Genomic DNA, 18,562 nt, shown 5'->3' with positions numbered 1-18,562 from the left:
CCGATTATCGGGCTAGGAGGACAGGCACAGATTAAGCCAGAAGCAAAATTAACAGGAAATATTTCCCCCAAAGTCGTGCAGCAGCTGTAAAATGACATAACAACCCCCTCTTTGAATGACTACTGCTTTCCTACCACAGACGCCCCCTTTGCTTTGCTATTTTCATCCGTAACTTGTGATACCCCACTGCTGAATTCTCCTTGCCTCATGACAGCACCCAGTCCATAGTTAGTCCCTGCTTCTCCTAACCTGCCTCTGAAAGAGTAAGCAACAGTACCAATCTGATTCCAAGACCCTCCTTCAAAGGGAACCCAAACCTTACGAGACACTTCCATCCTTTCTCTTCTCACCAGTGGCATTCCACTGTACCCCCAGAGTGACCTTTCTCACCACATCAATAAATCTGATGTACTCAGACAACAAGCCCGTTCCCAGGAGTCTTTAAATAAAAATTAAGTCATTAATACATGGGCTTAAAGTCTTTACATATATACATATATATAAGCTTAGCCTAGACTTCTAAACTCAGAGCCATTACAATGAATACCTATTTTGATACATATAATATCTATTTTGGTACTGACTTATGAAAATGTTAGTCTGCCTCCCTAGGACACAAATGTGAGGGCACTGTCTCATTTCATTTCAGCATTTATTGAGCTCCTGCTACATGCCACACACTATGGTAAATACTAAGGATAAAATGATGTATTTTTAGTACAGCTTTTCTGACTTCGTCTGCTTTTTATATGTTGTTGGTTGGGACATGTGTTCTTACTACACTGCACAAGAAAAGACAAGGAACAACAACAAAAAGAAAAGACAAGGAACTATCTTTTTTTGAAGGTGGGAGAAACAGGCCTAGCAAGATTCAAGTACATTCCGTATCAGCGGCAAAGAGGGTGCTTTAGCATATTGATATATAACATTCTGAGTTGGAATTTCACCAAGGGGGGTAAGGTACACAAAGCTACTATACTGAGAAAACTTGAGATTCAAAGTAAAAAGTTCACGATACTGCATATTAGTAGTTTCTTAATTCTTGCATTATTTGAGAACTATTGCCCGCCGAAAGCAGACCAAAAGTAGTTTTGTTCCTATTCACTTATAACTTGTTTCTTAGATTTTGTCACTATAAGGAGTAAATGGGAAGGTATTTCACTTGGATGCTGAGTCATAAAATGATACTCCTTCCACTTTTAAAACAATTTGATAATTATTTAATCTAATACACACTACTACATATTTTAAGTTTTATATTTAGCCTTTCACTCATCTAGATTTTTTCTTTTTTGTAATTTGAAGTGTGGTAGAGTTCTAATTTAATTATGCTTCCAAGTGAATAAGCAATTTATGCCAAAAATATCCTTTTCCCACAAAAATGAACTATTGCTTCCATAACACATGCTAAAATATTAGCATTAATACTCATTTTAGGGCTTCCCTGGTGGCGCAGTGATTGAGAGTCTGCCTGCTAATGCAGGGGACGTGGGTTCGTGCCCCGGTCCGGGAGGATCCCACATGCCGCGGAGCGGCTGGGCCCGTGAGCCATGGCCACTGAGCCTGTGCGTCTGGAGAGACCACAGCAGTAAGAGGCCCGCGTACTGCAAAAAAAAAAAAAAAAAAAAAAAACTCATTTTAAATGATTAAAATTATGATTAACATATAAAACTTTTCCAATATGACAAAGCATATGTTATATATAAATTCAGCTTGTCTTTTTTTTTTTTTGCGGTACGCGGGGCTCTCACTGTTGTGGCCTCTCCCGTTGCGGAGCACAGGCTCCGGACGCGCAGGCTCAACGGCCATGGCTTACGGGCCCAGCCGCTCCGCGGCATGTGGGATCTTCCCGGACCGGGGCACGAACCCACGTCCCCTGCATCGGCAGGCGGACTCCCAACCACTGCGCCACTAGGGAAGCCCCAGCTTATCTTTTTTTAGGTGTTTTAGTTGTTAATTTTGACACCTCTGATGAAAATAAGTTTCTGCCACTTCTCATTCTAATTATTACCGCCAGCTTTCATTTTTATATACTGAGGAAGTCAATATATTCTTGGCAATACTTGGCAGAGTGAGAAGCAACGTGGAAAGCTGTTTTCTTCCACACAAAGGTGAAACAGTAGCAGTGGAGCCAGAAACAGGAAGCAGGTAAAAACTTCAATCTCAACATGAGCACAAAAACATACTGAAACAAACTATAAACAAGCAGAATACTTTATTTAAAGTACATTCTCTTGTGGGGGAAAAAAAATGTTTCCTTAAAGCGCATGTAGAAGTGCTCCTCATTCATGTCTTGAAAAAAATTCAGTTTTACAAGTAGCAAAACTAAAAGGCTAATTCTTTTTTTTTTTTTTTTTTTTGCGGTATATGGGCCTCTCACTGTTGTGGCCTCTCCCGTTGCGGAGCACAGGCTCCGGACGCGCAGGCTCAGTGGCCATGGCTCACGGGCCCAGCCGCTCCGCGGCATGTGGGATCTTCCCGGATCGGGATACGAACCCGTGTCCCCTGCATCGGCAGGCGGACTCCCAACCACTGCGCCACCAGGGAAGCCCAAGGCTAATTCTTTTTACACATTTTTCTCTTAGAAAAAAGTCCAATGCCTCTATAAAACTGACTTTAATCATTATCAAGCCTAACTTTGCCTCTGTTGGTGACATAACTACAAACATGAATTTTTAAAAATTAAGGGATTTTAGGGCTTCCCTGGTGGCGCAGTGGTTGTGAGTCCGCCTGCTGATGCAGGGGACGCGGGTTCGTGCCCCGGTCCGGGAGGATCCCACATGCTGCGGAGCGGCTGGGCCCCTGAGCCATGGCCACTGAGGCTGCACGTCTGGAGCCTGTGCTCCGCAGCGGGAGAGGCCACAACAGTGAGAGGCCCGCGTACCTCAAAAAAAAAAAAAAAACAAAACAAAACAAAAAAAACAAAAACAAACAAAAAAAAAAATTAAGGGATTTTAAATCATGAGTTCATTTCTAGCTTACCAATTAGGCACTGTTAGCTGACAAAAAGTCTGATGTAAGACAGCTGCAATCTATTTAAATGCAGATCTAGCCAGCAGCTGTGAGCACTATTACAAGATAGCCTTTGTGACCTTTCATTAAGAGGCCTCATGTTCCGAACACAGGTATGCTTTCGTTTAAATAAACACTAAGATTTAGTTCTGAAATCTGAGGACACACTCCACAAAATAAAATCACAGTCGTTTTTTCTTTTGTTACAACGATCCAGTATATTAATTCCTCCATATTAAACTACCTTTCCAGACAGGTAGCAATTATATTTGCAAAAACACAGAAAAAAATTGCTCAGAACATTTAAAACTCGTATTTGAAAAGCAGTTCACAATATTACATCTAAGGTACACAGAAGACCCCAGTGATCACTAGGAAATCTACCACAGTCCAGTTTTTCCAACCCAAGGAGGTCCAAACTTCGGGGAATAATGTGGCCGCCTTCTGCGGCTGCTCTAAAAAATACTCGATCAAAACGAAGCTTATAAGTAGCAGCTATTCCAAGATTAGAGTTCATCTGTGTATCCCATGTATACTGGCAATGCTTAGGTTTGCCCAAAAACTCCCAGACATCCAAAATGTTGTTGGGTAAACCACCACATTTGGAAACCTAAAAAGAAAAAGAAAGAAAACTCTTTTCAGTCTTTTTTCCCTTATATTAAAAAGGTCTTTACCGTTACCACATCTAAGTGCAACTTTTCAAATCAGAATGCCACAGATTATTTATTAATGCACAAATGCAAAACTAGATACAACTAGATATATTATAAAATTATTTTACTGCATGATAATAAGTAGGTAATATAAAAATATCAAGAGAGACAGAGGAGTCTGAAATTTGCCCCTTCTCTCTTCTGCCACAAGTAGCTTCCTAACTTTGGGAGTCAGATAAAACTCAGAAGACTGAAAATCCATGGTCTCAGTTATTGCTATTAGTAGTTTTAAAAAAATGAACATTAAGTGTAAAGAAGGCAAAACTGTTACTCTAATCTATAAATTGAGTATACCATTTATATGATCCAATAATGTCAAATGCCTTCAGTTTTATTTGAAATTTACTAACAACATTAACTTTTCCTCCCATTCACACTCTAGGATTAAAATATTTCTTTTAGCGTGGTAAAGTATACATAAAATTTACAACCTTATCATTACAGCTCAGTGGCATTAAGTACATTCACATGATTGTGCAAGCATCACCACCATCCAGCTCCAGAACCTTTTCAATGTCCCAAACTGAAACTCTACCCATTAAACACAGACTCCCCATTCCACTCTCCCCCCAGCCCCTGGCAACCACCATTCTCCTTCTGGTCTGTATGAATTTGACTACTTTAGGAAACTCATATAAGAGAAATCATGAACATCTGTCCTTTTGTTACTGGCTTATTTCACTTAGCATAATGTCTTCAGGGTTCATTCACGTTATAGCATGTGTCAATATTGCCTTCCTTTTTAAGGCTGAATAATATTCTATTTCATGTATCAATATATGCATTTTGTTTATTCATCTGTCAATGGACACTTACACTTAGGTTGCTTCCATAGTTTAGCTACTGTGAATAATGCTACCAACACAAGTGTACAACTATCTCTTTGAGGCTCTACTTTTGCTTGCTTGTATCCACCCAGAAGTGGACTTGCTGGATCATATGGAAAGTCTGTTTAATTTTTGGAGGAATCCTTACACCATGTTCCACAGCAGCTGCACCATTTTACATTCCCAGAAGCGGTGCACAAGGGTTCCAATTTCTCCATATCCTTGCCAACACTTGTTATTTTCTGTTGTTTTTTTATAATAGTCATACTAATAGATGTGAAGTGGTATCTCATCATGGTTTTGATGTGCATTTCTCTCACGACTAATGATGTTAAACATCTCTTCATGAACTTACTGGCCATTTGTATATCTTCTTTCGAGAAATGTCTAAATCTTTTGCCCATTTTCTTCTTTCTTAAATTGTATTTAGGGCTTCCCTGGTGGTGCAGTGGTTGAGAGTCCGCCTGCCGATGCAGGGGACACGGGTTCGTGCCCCGGTCCGGGAAGATCCCACATGCCGCGGAGCGGCTAGGCCCGTGAGCCACGGCCGCTGAGCCAGCGCGTCCGGAGCCTGCGCTCCGCAACGGGAGAGGCCACAACAGTGAGAGGCCCGCGTACCGCAAAAAAAAAAAAGAAAAAGAAAAAGAAAATAGCTTTAAATTGTATTTATTTATTTTTGGCTGTGTCGGGTCTTAGTTGTGGCACATGGGATCTTTCATTGCGGCGTGCTGGCTTCTCTCTAGTTGTGGTGCGTGGGCTCCAGAGCACGTGGGCTCCAAAGCTGTGGCACGTGGGCACTCTAGTTGTGGCGTACGGGCTCTCTAGCTGTGGTGTGTGGGCTCCACAGCATGTGGGCTCAGTAGTTGCGGCGTGTGGGCTTAGTTGCCCTGCTGCATGTGGGATCTTAGTTCCCCGACCAGGGATGGAACCTGTGTCCCCTGCACTGGAAGGCAGATTCTTAACCACTGGACCACGAGGGAAGTCCCCTGCCCAGTTTTTAATGAGGTTATTTTTTTCTGTGTGTTTTTTTTTTTTTAATTGTAGGAGGTCTTTGTATATTCTGAGTATCTCATCAGATATATGATTTGCGAATATTTTCTACCATTCCACGGGTTGCCCTTTCACTCCACTGATAATACCCTTTGATGCAAAACAGTTTTTAATTTTGATGAAGTCTACCTTATCTATTTTTTCTTTTGTTGTCTGTGCTTCTGGTGTCATATCCAAGAAATCACTGCCAAATCCAATGTCATGAAGGTAAAAAAGGTTGAAAACAGAAAATCCAGAAGGAAAAGAGTTAGGGACAACTATGCTGGTCAAATCTTTCTGTTCTTACCTTACAACTAAGAAACTGCAAATAAACGAACTTTTCTAAATTCTTCTAATCATTATTTTCTCTAAACCCCTCTTGTTAATCAATATATATTGTTTTGTGTTGTCTGTTTCATATACCATATATACGTTTTCACCCAATAATGTAACAGCCCCTTCTGCCTCTGCTTCCCCTGTGCTAGGCAAGTAGCACAGGCTAAATAATCATTTGCTGAATTGCACCTGCAAGGTCACTTATACATTATGAACACATCAAAGTCCTAGTTTTAATAGCTTTAGTCAAAAGAAACCTAAATTAGTTTCCACAGCAATAATCTGCCCATAAACACTGAAATGACTTCATCACTCACTTCGTGATCCCTTAAATTTGTATCTCCTGCAAATATAACTGTAGCTGACTCTGGAGCCTCTTGCATTTTCTTTAAAACCACTTTCAACTGATTCATTCGTTCCTCAGCATGCCCCCTGGTGCTCTCCAAATGAGAAGTCATAAGGCAAAGTTCATTTCCTGACACACTCACCTGCAACAAGATAAATAATTAGAGTTGTTAAAATGATCCACTAACAATTAACACTGAACTTTTTTAACAGAATCAGTAATTATTCAACTGATTGGTATATATCAATATTTACTAGACTGAAACTATATAACCAGCACTGTGCTTATCCTTAAAGGTCAAAGAATACTGAGCAAGTACCCACTAATACTTCAAAACCTCCCTCGAATGTCAACTCCACTGGGAGCCCTTCCCCAGCATCCCAGGCATCAGTGGCTCCCTCCCCTATCCTCCTACAGCACGCTGTGTAGACTGTTTATAAAGTCCCCTAGATCGAACTGCAGCACAATTATCTCTCTCCTACAAAGCCCTGAGTCATTTGAAAGCAAAGATGGCTCTTTTATTTATTACTATGTTACTGAGAGCCTGGCACATAGGTAACTCAAAATAATGTCAGTTAAATGAATGAATGAGAATCACTTACCATTTGCAATTAAGATACCAACAACGTAAGATCTCTCATTATTTAAACTAATTGCCTGCAGAGTCCAGTTCAAATTCCTTCACATTGGGCATCCATGATCTCCTATAACCTGGATCCAACCACTTCACCAACCTGTCGTCACACTACCCCCTTTGTGCCCTCTACATCCAACTGAGTAGAAGGCTCGTTTATAGCTACACATGCCCTCTTTCATATATACATACCCTGCTATGTACAATTTGCAAATGTTTGCTCATGATGGTTCTGCCACCTGCACTGTTCTTTTTTTTGCGGTTCGCGGGCCTTTCACTGTTGTGGCCTCTCCCGTTGCGGAGCACAGGCTCTGGACGCGCAGGCTCAGCGGCCATGGCTCACAGGCCTAGCTGCTCCGAGGCATGTGGGATCTTCCCGGACTGGGGCATGAGCCCGTGTCCCCTGCATCAGCAGGCAGACTCTCAACCACTGCGCCACCAGGGAAGCCCTGCACTGTTCTTAATGTCTACATTTTACATATTTTTCAGGGCCCAATTCAAACACAACTTCCATCATGAAACTTTCACTGAACAATGCAGCTGAAAATCATCTTTCCTTTCTCTAAACTTCCATGGCACATCATTATACCTCTCCCATGGCATTTATGCCTTTCGTTTCTTTTAGGTACTATACATACAATCTCTCCCCTGCTAATCTATGAGCTCTATGAGACCAAGATCTATTTGACTCATTTTTGTAAGACTCACAGAGTACAACACAGTACCAAGTCCAGTGCATTTAATAAAAAATATTAAAAAATTGAAAAAAAAACTACTTTAGGAAGCAACTGTGGAATGTTAGCAAACTCTTATACATTAAGAAAACATCTAATGAATCAAGGATTTTATTTTTACAATTTGTCTATATTTGAAATGTACGTAAAAATTTAATTTAAAAAGTTCTTTAAGACTATTTAAAAGAACCTATAAGTGAGGAGTAAATATTTTTCTAAAGACAATGGTTTCTTAAAAAGGACCCCATCATGGAACTATGAAAAAAAGTTCATTCTTTTTTTTAAAAAACCAGTCAATTAAAAAAAATTACTTACATGCACACACAAAAGGTTTCTCATCATTTTTGTATTTGGAAAAGGAATAATCTCTTGGCTTTTAAATTTCAATCTCGATTTCTTCAACATTATAGCTGTGAAATATCCTTCTTCATGACCTTCAAATGCGTGCGGAAAAGAATTTAGGCTGAGAGATCAGGGGTATCTGCAGTTTATCCCAAGCTCCCCTACTGAAAATTTTGTAACAAGCAGATATAGATATTTAAACGGATATAAATCTTAAAAGTAAACTATTATTTCAAAATAGTTGAAGATGGTCAACCAAGTCCCTCTGTAACTGTAAGTATGGAAGAAATATAAAAGTGTAACTGGAAGTATGGAAGAAATACAAAAATAAAAATGCATTTACATAAGTGTCCAAAACAGTTAACAGTGCCAATACCAAACATAAAAATTTGAAAAATTTCTGAAAGGCAGAGTAGATGAGACTTAAACTGAGGCAACTTGACATGCAGTTACTTTTCACTCGGGAAGCACCAGAAAAATCACAGTAAGTGAATAAAAAATTTAGAAAGGTATAAACTTGCAAGAAGAAACAGAAATGGAGGGGCAATGAATGAAAGCTTCCAAGTTTTTCAGAGAACAAAGTAGGTGGAGCAGTGGTAACTGGTTTATCAGAACAGAGGGGAACCAGGAAAAGAGGAACAGGAAGAGAAAGGAGAAGAATGGGAAAGGGAGGGGCAGGGAGGAGGGCAGCAGACTAGAAGGATGGCACGTGGAGAGTCCAGCAGGTGGAAAGGAGGAGAGGGAGAGAAAGGGGAAGGAGGGAGAGGGAGGGAGGAAAGAAGAGAGAGACAGAAAAAAGAATTTTCCAGAACTGAAGGTCACAAACCTCCAGACTGAAAGGTCCTACCAAGTGTTTGGCATAATAAATGAAAAAAAGACCCCCAAAACACTGGAGTTAAAAAGAAGAGCCTCGGGATTCCCTGGTGGCGCAGTGGTTGGGAGTCCGCCTGCCAAGGCAGGGGGTGCGGGTTCGTGCCCTGGTCCGGGAAGATCCCACGTGTCGTGGAGCAGCTGGGCCTGTGAACTGTGGCTGTTGAGCCTGCGCGTCCGGAGCCTGTGCTCCGCGACGGGAGAGGCCGCAACAGTGAGAGGCCCACATACCGCAAAAAAAAAAAAAAAAAAAAGAAGAGCCTCAAAGCTTCCAGAGCGGGAAGGGGGGGAAGAAAGATCAAGAATTAGAATGGCATCAGACTTCTAATCATCAATAATGGAAACTAGGAAGCACTGAAATCATGCCTTCAAAATTCTGTGGGAAAATGACTTTCTACCTAGAAATCTTTGTCCAGCCAAACTATCAAGGAACTATGAGAATAAAACATTGGCATTTCCAAATAGGCTGGGATTCAAAAACTTCACTCCCCATGTGCTACTTCTTAGAAAGTGACCAGAGAATGTGCTCCAATAAAATGAGGAAGTAAACCAAGGAAGAAAGCATGGGATTCAGAAAACAAGATAACCAAAACAGAAGACAGGCAAAAGGAATCCCCAGAGGATGCAGAAAATTTGTCCCACAGAGAGAGAGAAAGGCAGATAGAGAGAACCCTCTCTTCAGCAATTTTGGATTAAAAAGTAAATCAAAATTAAAATCATACATTAGGTAAAAGTGAAAGTCAAAGAAAACATGAGATTTAGCCAAAAGTCACGAAATGAAGCCAAAGTGGTATATTAAAATGCACTTAGTAAAAACAAAATAGATGAAAAATCAAAAACTAAAATATTCAGGGCAAAAAGGTAGAAAAAGAACAAAATAAATAAAAAGAAATTAATAAAGACTTTTTGAAAAAGCATAACCACAGTACAATCACCACACTTAAACATTTTCTAACAATTTGATTTCACCAAAAAGCTACTTAGTGCCTCAAATTTTGGCAATTTATATTTTCCTGAAAAATCATCCATTTCAACCATTTTTCCACATATGTAATATTCTCCTATGATTTTTTTAGTATCCTGTGTCTGCCTTCTTTTTCTCAAACTTACTTTATTTGTGCTTTTTCCTGTCTATGTTCCAATTGTCTAACTTTGGTTTATCTCTCTCCTCATTTTTCAAAGAAAAAGACAAGTTAAATAACAGGAAAACTGTTACCTGTAATAATCTCATAACTACTTGCTTTCTTCTTTAGGTAGGCAGAATATGGGGGAATAACTTCCTGTAGAAATACCACATCTGGGCTGTACCTAATTAAACACATCAATTTATGAAAAATATGAGGTATACCATTTCATTTGCAGCTACCTAGATTAGGAAAATGCCACAGCATAAAAGAAACACAAAATTATAGTCCTCTAGGACACCTAATATTCAATATTTATGCTGACCTTTGATAACTATAAAATGAGAAAGACCTGTGCTATTTAACAAATAATACTGTAAAGATAAAATTAAAAAAAAAACATATACATGACAACCCTTCAAAGTTAGAAGAACAGGAATCATTGACACTAGAAACCAATAATATTAAGAGCCTACAATGGTCCTCACTCTTTTTTTTTTTTTTTGTGGTACGCGGGCCTCTCACTGTTGTGGCCTCTCCTGTTGCAGAGCACAGGCTCTGGACACACAGGCTCAGCGGCCATGGCTCACGGGCCCAGCCGCTCACGGCATGTGGGATCTTCCCAGACCGGGTCACGAATCCGTGTCCCCGGCATCGGCAGGCAGACTCTCAACCACTGCGCCACCAGGGAAGCCCCGGTCCTCACTCTTAACAGATGCTTTAAGTGTTATTTTCTTAAATCCTCTTGAAACAGTTATTATCCATGATGAAGAAAACTGAGCTCTGGAGAACTGAAGTGGCTTACAAATGGTTCCACAAGGTCACAGAGCTAGTGTGTGGCAGATACGGATCCTTTTGGTAATTTTCTTTTCATAGTAATAATTATACACACAGTTTAGTAAATAAAATAGTACTAGAAGGCTATGAACAAAAATTAGCGTTCCCTCTGTACCCCAAGCCACTATCCTGCTCCCAGAGGCAGTCACTCCCAATTCCTTCAGATGTTTCCTCTGACAGCTGGACTCTAAAGTCAGGACCGATTCCAAAGCCCATAACCTAGAACTGTTACCCTCCTTGTAGGCAGGTAAAACATGTTATCACGTTACCAATGACACAGATGTAATAATACTTACAAAGTTAAATAGGAACACACCCCTCGAGCCCTCTCTGGCAGATTGTTTAGGTCCAATCCATCAATATTCCAGGTAATAAAAGAGAACATGCTGCCATCTTCTTGCTGAACATTTTCAGATGTGCTGGTTTTAGAACTAGTGGAATCACTTGTTTCTTCCTTGGTTAGGTCAACACTGGCAAGATAAGAATGAAATACAACTTTGCAAATAATCTATAAACTGATTAATTTAAAAATTATTTTGTGACTCTCTGTAGCCCTCATTCTACAGGTAAATAAACTTTAAGAGTCCTAAAAGTACCTGCCTATAGAAGAGCAAGAGTCTGATGAGTGAGGAAAAATAGATTCTTACTGTGTTATCCAAATGTCTGCTCACTTAGAACCAACTCAATATCCCTCAATGACATAGGTCACTAAAATGATTTGATAAATTATGACCCCAAATCAGACTGAGTAATGTAAGATTTCCACATTTATCTGGATTCACTTTAAATCACATTCGAAATAAGATCTCATTGTGCCAGATAAATAATGGCTGCAATTCTTTGTTATTCCCCTCACTGAGAGGTGAAGTCCAACTAATACCCTTCCCCTTGAATCTGGACCTTAGTGACTTGCTTGACCAATAGAATATAGTGAGAAGGATTATTCTGGGATTTCTGAGGCTTGGCCATAAGAAGCCTTGTAGCTTGCACTCAAGCCTTTTGGAACACTCTGCCCAACAAGAACCCTGAGCTGCTACATGAGAAATCTGACTACTCTGAGACTATCATGCTGGAGAGACCATGTGTATGGGCTCCAGCCCACAGGTCTGCCTGACCCCACCTTTCCCACCAAGGCCCAGACATTTGAGTGGAGGGACAAACATTATTAAAGGCGGCTAAGCATTTATAAAATATACATAAATTTAAGAACTAGGGTTTTGTATTTATAATTTTAATAAATGTAATGCCAATTTTTAACTTCTTTAAAAAATTTTTATTTTTTAATTAGAAAAAACTTTTTTGCCCACGCCACGCAGCTTTTGGGATCTTAGTTCCCCAACCAGGAAGTGAACCCGGGCCACAGCAGTGAAGGCGCCAAGTCCTAATCACTGGACTACCAGGGAACTCCTGAAAAATTTTTTTTACTGAGGTATAATTAACAGATAATGTTATACTAGTTTCAGGTACACAATATAATGATTAAATATTTGTATATACTGCAAAATGATCACCATGATAAGTCTAGTTAACTTTTAAACATTTTTTGAAATAATTTTAGACTCTTAGAAAACAGTAAAAAGAATTCTACTCACCACTCATCCAGATAAATGTTAACGTTTTACTTAATTAACATTTATTTGCTTTACTCTTTTTATTCTGAAACATTTGCATAAATACTTTTGAATGCATTTCCTAAAAATAAGGACATACATACATACCCTAGTACAATTATCAAAAATCAGAAAATTATCATTGATACAATGTTATTATATAATTTAAAGATCTATTCAAACTTTGCCAATTGTGCCAGTAATGGGATACAACATGGGAGCCAGAGATATGTCACTATGAATGGGTAGACAATTCCCCAACAACAGGCCAGGCAGACGGAGAAAGGAGCCTAATGAAACGATCTTATCACATTTAAAAGACAGTGCAGCTGCAAAGATCACAGGGAGAAAAGAGTATCTACTATGAACAGTTAACTGTAAAGGCTGCCCGTACAGCTGGGAGAACTTTATATATTCAATTCATACTTATTGAGAGCTTATTACATGCCAAATATTGTATGAGACTTTGGGAAATCAACAATGTATGAAACAGATACTGTCTTCACCAAATGTGTGTCTTCACCAATATGTGTACCTACACATATTATAGACTACATATTATAGCTATCGCTGTAATATTATAGCGATTATAATATGAATTAAGTTGTCATGCATGATGCTATATAGAATTACTTAAGAGGAGAACCTTATCCAGACTTGGGAAATCAGGGAAAGCTTCTTGAAGACAAGTCATGTCTGTAAGGCCAGCTGGCCCGAGGAAGAGGAAGCATCAGCCGGTTCCAGGAAGAAGAAGCATTGAGGCAGAGGGTTCTCACGGATTCTGAGAATCGAGACTCTCCCCCGACTTCCTGCCCCAAGGATGGGGGGGGGGGTGGTGGTGGGGGAGGGGTGGGAGACTCAAACCCCTGAAAGTAAGCTAGTCAATACCTAGCCCAGCCGTAGCTTCACCAAATAAGGAATCACCCTGCATAGCAAACCACCCCTCCGTTACACCCCAGTAAAAATCTCCCACGCCTAGGACTGGGCGCGACTTCTCTGGCCCCTTTCTCTCGGACCAGTGAACCTCGCCCGGGAGGGCTCCCTAATAAAGCTCACTTGAAGCTTTCCTCTGTTTCGCGGTGCCGTTTGTTAAGATCCGGCCTTACAATGTCTAAGCTGGACTTTTAAGATAAATGTTACTTAGCAAGGAAGGAGGAAGAAAAGGGTTCTAGGCAGAGATGATAAATATCTTTACAAAAGTTGAAAGGCAAGAAAAAATGGCCCACTGGAGAAAGGTAAAGTTTGGTATGCCTGAAAGTTTTGTAGGGTGGGAAAGAGAGTGTGAAATGAAACGAACCCAGAAATATGGTCAAACCGTGGAGGGACCTGTAAGGCACCTGGACTTTAAGAGCAGAAGTGCATGAATTGGGGAGGGAGCACTGGAATAACAGAGGCGGATGTGCAGCTTATAAAAACTACTATCCTGGCCGGGCGGCAAAGAGTAAATAAACAACAACAATATAAGAAGCAAGAAGACTTCCAAGTTACCATTCCTCAGTAGAGGATTTTGCCTCATTCATTTGTTTTGAAACTCTTGCTTACATATTTCCTAAACTTGGAGTCAAAAAATTACATTTCAGATATTCCCCCACTCCCCACCCCCCGACTCCAAAGTACCTTCTAAGTGACAGCCTGGACTTCGGGAGAGAAGCGTCAGCTCCGCTGCTGGGACGCGTCTCCATCCTACGCACCAACAAAAACCCTCAGCCTCCGGCTATTCAGAGGCGAGACTTGCCTCTACTCAAACCCGGCTGTCCAACTCGACTGCAGGTCCCAGGACGCCCAACGCAACCCAGTACAAACTGCCCCCGCCCAGAGTCGTCCCCGCCCCTTCATCACTCACCAGGACTCGGGCTCAGAGGCGGTCTCAAGATGGCTTTTTAAAGCGCTCTCCTCCACTGCCGGTTCGAAGTACGAGTCCAGCGCTCTCTGCAAAACAAAGACACAGGGATGGGACGTGTGCGCTGCACGGACCAAAGTAAAGAGCGGGAAAGAGAGAAGCAGCGAAAGCGTACTTCCATCTCCCAGTCGTTCTCGGCCAGGTAGCACTGAGCCACGGCGGCGTCGCAACTCGCGACCGAGGCAAACTCCACACACAGAAGTCTCCGCTTCTTCACCTCGGGCTCTCCCTCCTCCCGCTCACCCTCCGGTGCACCGTCCCGACCGCTCTTCTGCTCCATGGTATCCCCGCCAGCTCACCTCCCTCTAACCCGGGCCGAGCGGGGAGACGCCTGGGCCTCTGCGCAGGCGCCCAGCGCCCCGGCGCTCGCCCATCAACCTCCTCGTGCGGAAACGCGCTCCGCTTTCGGCGGACGACAGCGCGCCTGCGCAGCAGGAAAGCGGGCCCGGGCTGGCGAGGGCTGAACAGCGCGTGCGCGCGAGGTCACAACGAGGCGCGGGACGTCAGTGCGCGAGCCGCTGTCGCACCGTGGCCGCCGGTGCACGCGAGTGCGGACTTGGAGCGCGTCGCGGGCCCAGAAGGCTGCAAACCCTTCGCCCTTTCTGTCCTTGTTCTTTTGCGAATTTCCGGGCTTCCCTGCTCTTCCAAGAATCATTCTTGAGTGGGGCCTGGGACCCGGCGAACGGTCCACGATGAGCTGTAAGGCGAAGAGTCTGCTGGAGGCGATAAAGTTCTCAGGAAAGGCTCTCGGTTTTGACAGAAATTTGGAAAAGGTATTAGAGGCGAAGGCGCGGTTTCTAATGAAGGGAAAGAACACACCATGCTTGGTTCGTGGTGAGCGCTGAATAAATTGTCTCTGGCTAGATTCTGTTGGACTGCGTCCCTAAATTCACCTTAGTAATAATAATTACTACTTTAATGGAGCACAGTTATGTGCTAGGTGTGCCTACATTGATCTGTCAGCCTTTAAAACGAAAACGTAAGTGGTTTGGCCAGCAAAATGGCTTAGCCAGCAAAAATAGCAGAGGAATTGCACTTTGGGACATGCAAACTGTGGCCAACTATAGGCAAGTCCTCAACTGTTCTTTTATAGCGAGGAAAAGAGAATGTTGAGAGGAGCTGTTTTGAACAAGTTCGCTGGAGAAGAGGAGAGCTGGGGCTGTGGTCGTCTCATTGGTTGAGTTGCGGAGGTTTCTCAGCAGCTGGGTTGTTGCTGGAGGAGGAGAAAATCTTCCTTTTTCCTTCTGGGGTTTATAAAGTAAGCTGGGAGGAGTGGTAAGTGGGGGAGAGTTCCCCCTTCAGGGCTTCCCAACTCCATTTTGAATGAGGTATTTTATAATAATAATTTTATAATTGTAACATTATATAATTGTTATTACAATATTATAAACATTTTTAAAAGAAGTGAAACTAATTTTAGTAAAATATTTTAAGTAACTCATTATATCCAAAACATTTAACATGTAATCAGTAGAAAAGAGTACTTTTTGTACTTAATCTTTGAAATCCCGTGTGAATTTTACACTTACAGCACATCTCAATTCATACTAGCCATGTTTCAAGTGCTCAATACTGACAGGTGACTAGTGGCTACCATGTTAACTGCACAGGTCAGTATCATAGTAGGTGCTCTGTATTTGTTAATTTTATCAAAAATGGATTTTGTAGTTGTCTACTTTTCGTGTGGGAAGAGTTGCTCAGGCTAAAGTACAGGTTTATGCTTAGTGATGTATAAATCCAGTCGTGAACATGGTTTCTTTTACCATAAATTTTAAGGTAACGTGATCTAGACCAGTGGTTCTCATTTGAGGGTGGTTTTGCTCCCCATGGGACATTTGACAGTGTCTGGAGACATTTTTGATCATCACAACTGGAGTGTGGTGGGAGGGGTGGGACTGGCATCTAGTGGCTATTGGCCAGGGATGCTGCTGAACATCCCACACTGCACAGGTTCCCTCCCCCGTCCCCACGACAGAGAATCACCCACTCCAAACGTCAACAGTGCTGAGGTTTTGAACACTTGACTTAAACCATCCTCTTATCATTCATTTTGTCCTAGGTCAAAACTAGATAAATTGCAACTTTGTTGTTCTCTATAATATATAAACCATGTCTTTGCACTGAAGTTTCAGTTGGTTGTTCAAATCTTGCGATTTCTACATGTGTTGGCATGGAACAGAATGTGGTCTTTCTCTAAATCTCTGGTTAATAATTCTTGTTTTTGTTTTTTATTTTGCGGTAGGCAGGCCTCTCCCGTTGCGGAGCACAGGCTCCGGATGCGCAGGCTCAGTGGCCATGGCTCACGGGCCCAGCCGCTCCGCGGCATGTGGGATCTTCCCAGACCGGGGCACGAACTCGCGTCCACTGCATCGGCAGGCGGACTCCCAACCACTGCGCCACCAGGGGAGCCCAATAATTCTTCTTTTTTAATTAATTAGTTTATTTTTTGGCTGCACTGGGTCTCTAGTTGCGGCGAGCAGGGGCTACTCTTCGTTTTGCGGTGCACGGGTTTCTCATGGCAGTGGCTTCTCTTGTTGCGGAGCACGGGCTCTAGGCGCGCGGGCTTCAGTAGTTGTGGCACGCAGGCTCCGTAGTTGTGCCTCGCGGGCTCTAGAGCACAGACTCAGTAGTTGTGGCGCACGGACTTAGTTGCTCCGCGGCATGTGGGATCTTCCCGGACCAGGGCTCGAACCCGTGTCCCCTGCTTTGGCAGGCAGATTCTTAACCACTGCGCCACCAGGGAAGTCCCAACAATTCTTTAAAGTCTCTTAATATAATTAGTGTGGTTTTTGCGCCTCACTGGACCTTGACTGACAAAATTGTTTTATGTCAAAGAATTGTCCATTTGGTGATTTAAATATGACACCAGAGATTTTTCAAGGCAAGAAATGCTCACTTTTAAGTGCAGGATTTTAAAATGCAAGAATATTGGTAAAACTAAATTGGAGTAAAGATGTATATGGTCTCTCAGACACACTTGTCCTCTATACCTCATCGCTTTTGCAAAGGTGAGAAGGAATAATGTTTCTGGGTGTAAGAAGCAAGTGAGATGTACAGTACTATTGTGTCAAGTCTGCTCCATCACCCACTCCCACAGAATCAATGAATCAAGTAGAATAACACTTGAAAATTTGGCTGATAATATTCCAGTGGGGATTTTGTTTTTTGGGCAGATGTTTTGACCTGGCATATAGAATCTGATAAATGATGGTGACTTTCTGTTCCTCTAAAAATGATCTGTTGAAAAAGGCAAATTGCAAAATTAGTTATGGTACAGATGTCAAGTCAGTGCATGAGATCATACATTAGAACTTCTTTATTTAAGCCAGTTCTCTTTTTAAAACCTCTGTTTTATCAGTGTTTATAAATACCCACAAAACCTATCTTTTATAAAATACTGATTCAGAAAAACTAACATGCAAAATAAACGTCCTACATGTGGTCTGTCACTCCCATCACTCCAGCCAACTGCCAGCACCAAGCACCATACATGTGAATTATGCCATCTAAGTCAACCAGCTCCTAGCAATCTGCCAGCTGCCTGTAGAAACAAGAGTGAGTCCAGGCAAGCCCGACAGAAGAACTGGCTGGCTGAGCCCAGCCTAAATTGCCAACTGACAGAATCAAAATCTAATAAATGACTTTGTTTTAAGCCCAAAAAAGAAAGTGTCCTGTTCTTGCTATAAGATCACTTTTAAATCAGTCAACAAACTAAATACTCTAGGTTATAAAGAAATGCCAATCACAATGCCTCGCACTCTAGGAGTTTATCGTCTCAGAGAAGAGAAAAGTGGGTTCCAAGGAACAGTCCCATCAGATGTGCCCTGAGAAAAAAGAGTTCTATGAATAAATAATTTCAGAAAACATTGATGTTGTATACCCCCTTTTAAATTGTAGTAAAATACACATAACATAAAGTTCACCATCTTAACCATATTGAAGTATTCAATTCAATAGTAATTATTGCATTCACATGGTTGTAACATCACCACCATCCATCTCCAGAACTTTCCTATGATAACTTTTATCATAGGGCTTACTATTCATTATTGAAAATATCTGTTGATTTTTCTGTCTTCCCTCTCCTCACTGAGAGCTCTTTGGGAGCAAGTCCATAGCAGAGTTCCATCTTGCAAAACTGGAACTCTACCCATTAAACAATAACTTCGCATTCCCTTTTTTCCCCAGCCCTGGCAACCCTCATCTACAGTCTGTCTCTCTGAATTTGGCTACACTATGTATCTCCTC

At 41.7% G+C, this 18,562-nt stretch overlaps 1 protein-coding gene across 1 annotated transcript; it reads right to left on the bottom strand.

Annotated features, from left to right (window-relative positions):
* Positions 1-3,306: 3,306 nt before the first annotated feature.
* On the bottom strand, positions 3,307-14,631 carry TDP2 (tyrosyl-DNA phosphodiesterase 2). The gene is made up of 7 exons (XM_065886090.1): positions 14,430-14,631; positions 14,258-14,343; positions 11,101-11,274; positions 10,060-10,151; positions 7,947-8,065; positions 6,235-6,405; positions 3,307-3,622 (listed from the first exon to the last, which is right to left on the bottom strand). The coding sequence occupies exons 1-7, from the start codon at positions 14,592-14,594 to the stop codon at positions 3,341-3,343; spliced, it is 1,089 nt and encodes a 362-aa protein (XP_065742162.1). The 5' UTR covers positions 14,595-14,631; the 3' UTR covers positions 3,307-3,340.
* Between the last annotated feature and the right edge of the window lie 3,931 nt (positions 14,632-18,562).

Source organism: Phocoena phocoena, chromosome 10, assembly GCF_963924675.1.
Source record: "Phocoena phocoena chromosome 10, mPhoPho1.1, whole genome shotgun sequence".
Taxonomy (NCBI): Eukaryota; Metazoa; Chordata; class Mammalia; order Artiodactyla; family Phocoenidae; genus Phocoena; species Phocoena phocoena.
Note: the sequence above shows the minus strand (reverse complement) of the source record. Positions and strands in the feature narration are given on the sequence as shown.

Bases quoted from the DNA above. Each gene is read 5' to 3' on its own strand.
- TDP2 (XM_065886090.1), bottom strand. From the start codon at position 14,594: ATGGAGCAGAAGAGCGGTCGGGACGGTGCACCGGAGGGTGAGCGGGAG. The intron at 14,344-14,429 runs GTACGCTTTCGC...TTTGTTTTGCAG, and splicing joins AGAACGACTGGGAGATGGAA to AGAGCGCTGGACTCGTACTT. The intron at 11,275-14,257 runs GTGAGTGATGAA...TTATCTTGCCAG, and splicing joins GCCTCTGAGCCCGAGTCCTG to TGTTGACCTAACCAAGGAAG.